Source organism: Portunus trituberculatus, chromosome 10 (genome assembly GCF_017591435.1).
Source record: "Portunus trituberculatus isolate SZX2019 chromosome 10, ASM1759143v1, whole genome shotgun sequence".
Taxonomy (NCBI): domain Eukaryota; kingdom Metazoa; phylum Arthropoda; class Malacostraca; order Decapoda; family Portunidae; genus Portunus; species Portunus trituberculatus.
Window position 1 is genome coordinate 8,829,078 of NC_059264.1, and position 9,100 is coordinate 8,838,177.

At 44.8% G+C, this 9,100-nt stretch overlaps 1 protein-coding gene across 1 annotated transcript in view; it reads right to left on the minus strand.

The window, feature by feature from the left end:
* Positions 1 to 9,100, minus strand: part of LOC123501870 — a 376,841-nt gene that overhangs the window by 19,333 nt on the left and 348,408 nt on the right. The window contains exons 14-20 of the mRNA XM_045250911.1: positions 5,775 to 6,036; positions 5,248 to 5,403; positions 4,002 to 4,210; positions 2,550 to 2,772; positions 1,365 to 1,487; positions 685 to 911; positions 4 to 205 (exon numbers count right to left, since the gene is read on the minus strand). Of these exons, the coding sequence (XP_045106846.1) occupies positions 4 to 205; positions 685 to 911; positions 1,365 to 1,487; positions 2,550 to 2,772; positions 4,002 to 4,210; positions 5,248 to 5,403; positions 5,775 to 6,036 (1,402 nt within the window). The remainder of the gene's footprint in view (positions 1 to 3; positions 206 to 684; positions 912 to 1,364; positions 1,488 to 2,549; positions 2,773 to 4,001; positions 4,211 to 5,247; positions 5,404 to 5,774; positions 6,037 to 9,100) is intronic.

Genomic DNA, 9,100 nt, shown 5'->3' on the forward strand with positions numbered 1-9,100 from the left:
CACTCATATTAGTTGGGGTGGCAGGATCAAAACTCATTCTCCTTGCAGCTCTGGCACTCCCTTGGCACTGTGGGGCGCCGCGAGTGAGAGAGCCCGGCACCTGGTCCCCATGAGGTGTGACGCACCAGCACACACCCAGCTCCTCCAGGCACTGCTCAGCCAGCCAGGCGCCACTCGACCGGTCACACTTGGGGATGAAGGTGACCTGTGCAGAGGGGTAGGACTTAGCTAAAGCTCCTCTCATGCATTACTCAATATGGTCATGTGGAAGGTGCTGGGGTTCTTAAGAGTGCTTTTGTGGTCTTGGTGATGGGCAGAAGAGGGTCTAGAGGGAGTTTGTCAGGGTTATTTTGAAGTGTTTTAATGATTCTTTTTGATAGTGGATAAGTTAGTCAGGTTCCTAAGTGTTCTCATGATTCTATTGATAGTTTAAGCGGTCTAGTTATGGTTTAAGAAATTCTAATGAAAAAAGGAAGAAGGTAGGAGTTGAGAGGAAGTGAAGAGAGATGAGGAAAGAAGTAGAAGTTATGAGGACAATAGCTGGTGGAGAGTAAAAGAAAGCAGGAGTTAAGAAGACTAAGATAGACACTGATGAAAAAGAGAAATTCAAACACTAATTAAACATAGCTTATCAAATTTCAAACCACAAATCTTGCCAAGCCAATATACTCTCACGCATCCCACCTTCTTTCCCTTCTCAGCGTGGCGAATGTTCTTCTCCCTCATTCTCTCACAGGAGCTGAGTGAAGGGCAGGTGGCCAGGCACTCCTCCTCGCTCTCAAAGTTGTTGAGGTTTCCGCCACAGCCGCCATACCGGAATGTCTGACATCTGTTCTGCTCGGGGTTGAAATACCATCTCTTGATGGCACCCTCGCAGTATCCGGAGTCCCGCTGGTCGTAGCAAACCTCCCCTGAACATAAAGTGTGTGTGAGTGAGTGAGTGAGTGAGTGAGTGAGTGAGTGAGTGAGTGAGTGACTGACCGTGGGAGCAAGATTCTACGATGTTAAATGTGGTAACTTAGAGAAAGAGAACAGACTATATTTTATTACGATTGTTGCTTTTACTGAATGAATAAAGTGTGAGTGAGTGAGGCACTGAATGAATGATTGAATGGTTGAAAGTGCACGTGAGTGACTGAGTGGAGATCTACACCACAATCATAAAACGACTTATGTAGTGAATGAAGGATATTATTACAACAATTATTAAAATCTTTACGTGTGAAGGAGACTGATCAAACTCTGTACTAAATCATTTACACCTTCAGTTGTTCCCCGCAGCAGTCGCCACTTAAGAATTCTGACTGAGGAACACTCCCACGCGGCTGTACCCTGAGCACAAACACCGTTACAGCAATACTCACGTGGCTTGGAGCAGCAGAGGGCGTACTCTCCGAGAGGCGAGAGGTGACACTTGTGGCTGGAGGGACACGTGCTGCCCTCCGGCCCACACTCCACCTCACTGCCATTAACCCTCAGAGGTGAACCTTTGAGGGAAACCAAGACAGGGATGAAGGGAAGAGGCATCAAAAAGTATGAAAAGGTTTATTTGGCAATTTCAAATATGTGATGTGGTTTACAAGATTTAAACTCAGCATAGTGGCACAAAACCAATTAGGGACACTTAAATTAGTTAAGTGTTCTAACCATGAGGACAGGTGTTATGAGAATTAGTAAAAGATTCTCACAATGTCTTTTTACTTAGTGGGCCCCTTTTCCTTAAAATTTTTCTGCCCTTTCCATTCTCAAGACTTAATTAGTAGGGCGTTCTCACCATAGGGTCTTTTATCTATCTCAAGTGTGCCTTTCTTTGCTCAGGGCAATGTTTTTCGTTAGGTGGGCCTTTTTTTCTTGTAATTTTGTTGCTCTTTACATTCTCAAAGAGCTAATTATCCATCTCAGTATGCCTTTTTTTCACTCAGTGGACAATGTTTTTTGTTAACTGGGCCTCTTTTTTTCTTATATTTTGTTTACGTTTGGCGTTCTTAACACGTAATTATTATTGTATGGAGTACTCTTCGCATGTGGGGTGGGGGTGTTTCCATTCACACAGTTTTATTAGATAAGATGGAATCAAAAGCTTTTCCTCTCATCATCATCTCTCCTCTGACTGACTGTTTCAGCCTCTTTCTCACCACTGGAATGATGCATCTCTTGCTATCTTCCATTGTTATTTTCATGCTAACTGCTCTTCTGATCTTACTGCATGCCTCTTCTCCTGCGGCCTCCCTACACAAGCAACAAGGGTTTCTTCTTCCTCACCCCTATTCTGTCCAATTCTCTAATGCAAGAGTTAACCAGTACTTAATCATTCATACCTTTCTCAGGTTTACACTGAAACTTCCTGCTTGCTTCTGTATTTCCAGCTTCCTATGACTTGACTTCATTTAAGAGGAAGGTTTCAAGACATTTATCCCATAATTTTCGCTAGCTCTCGGATCCTGCAAGAGAACTAGCAACTATGTGGATCCTTTTTTTTTTTTCGTTTCATGTTGCCCTTAGCTAGTTTTCCCTACATAAAAAAAAAAAAAATATTAATGTGTTCTCACCGTAGGGGCAGGGGTTCTCTAGGCGCGGCAGACACACAGGCAGTGGCGGGCAGGGCTCATCCACACAGGCAACGTGCACGATGCGACACTCCTCCTGAGGCGCTGCGCAAGTCACTTCCTCACAGGGGTCGCGGCAAGCGCAGGTGGGGCAGCCCGCATCGTCCAGGCTGTATCCGTGTAGGCAGGCCAGGTCACAGTTCATGGCAGGGCACACCAGTGGGGCCTGAGGGGCAATACCTCAGTTCAGGTCAGGTTATTGAGGGTCGGAGAAGGAAGGTAATGGGAACTGGGAAGGGTGGGGTAGAAAACAAAGGGAATGGAGGAAAGGAGTAAGAAATGAGTGGAGATGGAAGGGAAGGGAAGGGATGGGAAGGGTGAAGTGAGGAGATGGGAAGGAAAAGAATAGGAAGGTAGAAGGAGTACGGGGAAGGGAAGGATGGAAGAAGGGAGAGAATGAGCCAGAAAGGGAGGGGGAAGAATTGGAAGAGAATGGAAGTGCGGAAGGGGAATGAAAAGTAAGGGAGAAGGGACGAGAGGTAAGGGGAATGGAGTGAGGGTTGGGGAGTGGACAGGGGAAAGGAAGGGAGGGAAAGTTGGGAAGGGAGGAGGAGGGTCAGAGAGCGTGTGCATTGAAAACGTTTTCCAAGTATTACTGTAGACTAACTGGCAGAGAGAGAGAGAGAGAGAGAGAGAGAGAGAGAGAGAGAGAGAGAGAGAGAGAGAGAGAGAGAGAGCAACTAGTATGTATATTTTTTCAATTCCATATCCCACAGTGAAAATACGTTAACTTGAAAACTTTCTTTATTTGTAGAGAAAACTTATTTGATTTATTGCATATTATCATTATTATTATCATTATTATTATTTATTATTATTATTATTATTATTATTATTATTATTATTATTATTATTATTATTATTATTATTATCATTATATTATTATTATTATTATTATTATTATTATTATTATTATTATTATTACAATTGTTACTACTACTACTACCACCACCACCACCACTACTACTACTACTACTACTACTACTACTACTACTACTACTACTACTACTACTACTACTACTACTACTACTACTACTACTATTATTATCTTTTAATATTTTCGGCTTTGTTCGCTAAATCCTGCAACACACCAGCAACACATCCACAAAAACAAACGTCTTTTTTTTTTTTTTTCAGACCGGCATTACTTTCTCATCCTGCAAGCCTTTGCCCACATGCAGTCCCTCACACACCACCACCACCACCACCACCACCACCACCACCATTGCTACATACTAATTCCCCTTCCCTCCCTTCCGCTACTTTCCCTCCATTTCCTTGATTCCCTCTCGTCCCTTCACCTTCCATTGTTTATCCGCCTCTCCCCTCTCCACGCTTCCCTTTCACATTTTTTTCCATTTATTTTTTATATCCCAGTTTGCGAGCCACTCCTACCTGACAGTCTGGCTGCGAGGGTTGGCTGACGCGCGTGCCGGGAACCTCCTGCCCCTGAGTATCCACACACCAGCAGGTCAGTGTGGCGGGATGGCATTGCGTGGAGAGGAAGGCACCAGCAGCATCGCACTCTGGAAGGTACACGCGGCCAGCGGGAATACCTGCCTCTCTAGCGCGGTGCTCGAGTAGTGTCCTTTGGTGCTCGCACGCTGCAGGGGAAAGGCAGGGTATGGTTAGGAAGTTTAATAGTAAGTGACAGTGCAACGTCAGAATGCAAGAGAATGTTATGAGGATAGATGATGATAGTATAAAAGAACTTGAGGGCGTAGTAAATTTTGGTGCATTGCGATTAAGAACATGAACACAAGAACATAAGATGAACATATTCAGAAACGCTTTGATCTCTCACCACGACTATTTTCCAGGGCCACAGAGATGATTAGCGAGGTTTTCAAGATTTTTCCTTTTAATAATGTAGAAATCTTGTCAATCTGCCTCTACAACCATAAAAACACCTTAAAAATTCATAGGAACCCTTTTGAAATAGTGGAGGTGAAGCGCAGTAGTGTTTGAGAATATGAGCCTTGCTGAGAATGTTAGGGTACACGTTAGGAAGATGACTCGAACATTTGAGAGAGAGAGAGAGAGAGAGAGAGAGAGAGAGAGAGAGAGAGAGAGAGAGAGAGAGAGAGAGATAATGTAATAAAAGGAAAAAAAATAGAGAAAATATCCAGTAACGTTTAACCTTGAATCTCTCTCTCTCTCTCTCTCTCTCTCTCTCTCTCTGGCAATCACATCGAGACAAAATTCATGTTATAGAGAGTTAAAAAAAAAAACTAACTAAAGAAAAAGACAACATATCGAATTACGTATAACAGAGTGAGAAATAAAAAAGAAAGAAAAAGCAGGAACGTATCACCCTTTGTGTTGCCTCGTGTGACAATTGAGTGGCGGCGCCTGACTGTCTTTTTCCTTCCCTTCTGTGCCCATGTCATTCTATTCCTCCCTGTCCTGTGTTGTCTGTACTGGACACACTACTATCACATCACATTCGTGCCTCTTGTTCTGTTCCCTGCACCTGTCTATGTTCTTTTTCTCCTTTGCTCAGTGGTATCTCTACTCTCTTTTGTTTCTACGAATATCTTCCTGTCTCTCCTTTGTGTCTCTGTCCTGCACTTGTGTTGTCTCTTTACTGCATCAGTCTCCCTCATTCTTTCCTTCCATCCCTCCCTCCCCTGTCACCTACCAGTCATGATGATGGGCGGCAGGCATTGCGTCCCACACCCATTGCTGCAACACTTGTGGTCTCCGAGACAGTGCGAATCGTCAGAACACTCCAGGTCGCACGAACCGCTCAGAACTGGCACCAGGAAAGGACACTGGCCAGCCTTCTTACTTGCGCCTGTCAGGGAAAGCTTGTGTTCAAATGTACACCATGTCTTCTTGACTTTGTATGGGAGTGAGGAGGAGAGGTGAGTGAGGAGAGGAGAGGTAAAGTGCTTTATCTCTGTTACTATTCTGTGGATAAGAAGGAACAGAAGAAAACGAAACTACATGAACAGGCGTTTGGAGGAAGAAGAAGGAAATGTGCTGCGAGAGACATAAAGAGAGAGAGAGAGAGAGAGAGAGAGAGAGAGAGAGAGAGAGAGAGAGAGAGAGAGAGAGAGAGAGAGAGAGAGAGAGAGAGAGAGAGAGAGAGAGAGAGAGAGAGAGAGAGAGAGAGAGAGAGAGAGAGAGAGAGAGAGAAGGGGGAAATGCAGGCTAATGACTCACCGGGGCTGGGACAACACACGCCCTCCACGCCTGAGTCCTCGGCGAGGCAGGAGTAGCCCTGGGGACACTCGAGGGCGCGGGCGCGGGGACTGCAGGCGAGGGTGGCGTTGGTCTCGGGCAGGGTGTAGGGGTCTCCCAGAGGACAGGAGGGCGCGGACCACGCCTCCAGCACAGGCACGCACTGGGGCACGGCAGGACACACGCCGTCCACACAGGGGATGTCCACCATCTGACACACGTGGCTGGTGGCGCACTTCACCTCCTGTGACGCGCGAACAGACAGCGTTAGATAGCCACACACCATAATCATCCACTCCACACACACACACACTAGCCCATCCACCAGACACACGAACACAGACAACAGACAGAAAGATATATAGATAGATAAAGAGACACATAGATTGGCCACAGTAGTCCCAGTGAGGTCTAACGGCACTGGTTCAAGGGGTGTTGTGAACTTATCATTAAAGCCAGCTGTGACCTCACTGAACGTTTCCCTTTGTGTCTCACAACACAATGGGGCACTCACAGCCTGCCCTCTAAAAACAACTCTCTTCCTTCACACAAAACTACATACACCTCGCTACACATACATTCTTCACTCAAGATTTATAATTGAAAAAAAAAAAAAAGATGACTCCTATGCCAGCCAAGGAGTCTCCTTTCCTTTTCACTCTTTAGCGGATTGTCCCTCTTACATAAAAAAGAAAAACCTATAACCAACAAACAACACAAACACATATACTTCACGTTTTCATATCAACAAACAAATGTATCACATATTAGGAATCTTATCACCAAAAAGTCCTACGCTTCTAAAAATCTCATAAACACACAGTAAGACAGCTAATCTAAGCACTTTGACGTACAAACTACTGCTGTATAAAAGAATATATTTGTCTCTTAATCCATGGAAGGACAGAGGGACGCCGCAGACATGGCCAGCAGGGCGCCTCGAAGGTACGTACATACACACAACGCAATGGGAGGCCGAGGTGGTGACGAAATATTATGTTGTGCGGGAGAAGCAACATTAAAGAGGCGAAGGTGAAAGCTGGGATTTACTGTATTACATGGTGTGGGTAATGGGGCTTGAGAGAGAGAGAGAGAGAGAGAGAGAGAGAGAGAGAGAGAGAGAGAGAGAGAGAGAGAGAGAGAGAGAGAGAGAGAGAGAGAGAGAGAGAGAGAGAGAGAGAGAGAGAGAGTATACTAGTAGATATGCAGTTGTGTATAGATCGAAATTAGTATTAAATAAGGTTATGTTGCTAGATAAGTAATATATAATTATAGACAGTTTGTTTAGAGGAGTAGATCTTTTACATAACCTTTGTGTTCTCTAAGGCAAAATCCTCTAGTACATAAAAATAAAACAAGATAGAATGAAAAAAAAAAAAAGACATCTCGCTACACACTGGTCTGCAATGTAAGTTTTGGTCAGCCTTACGAGTCTTCCCCTCACAACAGCCTTCAGGTCGCAATGATGCCATCGTCTTGAGGCTCCACACGTAAACAAAGCCAACTAAAGGGAAGCAGACAAACTTGGTGCTCACTGCCTGCCCTCAGTAACACATCGCGGCCAGCTTGGTGAGGGGCGGAGCGGGTCACCGGTTACCACTCTGCCTTCCTGCTTATATTCCTACTCTCCCGCTTGCTGTTTGTCTTCCTGCATACATTCCTATCTTCTTGCTTACTGTCTGCCTTCCTGCTTACATTCCTACACTCCTGCTTGTACCCGTATCCTCCTACTTGCTGCCTGCCAGTCTACTTATTGTATGCCTTTCAACTTGCTGCTTTTCCAACGTGAGTGATCTTGTGGTGGTGGCAATGTTAAGGGCGTTCGACTAGTGTTCTTTTCACCCGTCACACACGCACACACATCTGCGTTTCTCACCTCACCGCTTACTCTTGGTTACCTTGGAATGGAACACAGTCGGGACACTGCCGCCGAGGGTCCAGTGCTAAGTCCACGACTCCATTTGTCAAGATTATCAGTGCGCTGGTGCGATCCGCCAAGATAGATTGCGTCATTGAGTCCACTGGAGGATAATGCTTCCCTGGGCACACACAAGGGAGCTGAGTGGCGAGGGTGAGCAGGGAGCGGGGAGCATTGGTGATAATGCAGACCTCATGATGACACTGCCGCGCCGCGCAGAGACGCACACTTCCGCTTGTAGTTCTGAATAAGTCACAGCGAGGCAGCGGGACCAAGAAACAGTGATGAAAAGTTATGTACACTGTTAGGAATAGACTAGTGACTGCTGAAAAAATATAAACGACGAGCGAATGCAGGTCAATACAACCCACTAGACGATACAGCGTGAAGAATATAACAATACTTGGAAGAAAACGAAGGAAAAAGAGAGAGAAAAAAAAAAACGATTACAAGTCAGTAAGGCGAATTTTTAACATTTCCTCGGTTTCAAGGCAGGAAATGAAGGAATAAGAACTAAGAGTTATGTGAGCCGTCAGGAATAACCTCGTAAAAGATGGAAAAAGGAACAAAGCACGAACATAAGTCGTGCAGAGTGACGATTTTAGACAGTAACATGATGAGACTACAGCCAGTAAAACTTATGTAGATCTTTAAAAGAACATACTAGTAACTGGGATGAACGAAAAAAAGATTGAAAATGAAAACGAGTGAATGATTTAAACAACCATAACAACAACAACAACTGGTTAACTGGTTTTCAGGACAGGAGCAGGCGAGTCGATAGCAAATAGTCATGTATACAATTAATAACATACCAATAATAGAAAAAAAAAGAAAATATGAGGGAGTACAGGTAACTTGTGGTGCGGCGGATGGTGCCTGCCCTGCACTGCCTGAACTATCCTGTCTTCCCTGGTGTCCCTTCTTCAGGTAGTGGATAATCAACGTGCAGTGTAACTCTTGATCTAACATGTCCAGTCTGGCAATACTTGTTATCGACTCCCTCGTGTCCCGTCCTCGGCGAGTGACTTTTTTTTTTTTATGTAGGAGAGAAGGCCAGCCAAGGGTACCACAATGTAAAAAAAAAAAAAAAAAAAGGCCCACTTGATGCTGGTTCTCTAAAAGATAAGAAGGGTTATCCAAAATTAGGAGTAAATGTCTTGACACCTCTCTCTTAAAAGAAGTAAAGTCGAACAGAAACAAGCATGGAGTTCCAGAGTTTACCAGTGAAAGGTATGAATGGTTGAGAGTACTGGTTAACTCTTGCGTTAGAGAGTTGGACAGAAAAGGGATGAGAGGAAGAAGAAAGCCTTGTGTAGCGAGGCCACAGGAAGAGGGGAGGCATGCAATTAGCAAGATCAGTAGAACAGTTAGCATGAAAATAGCGCTA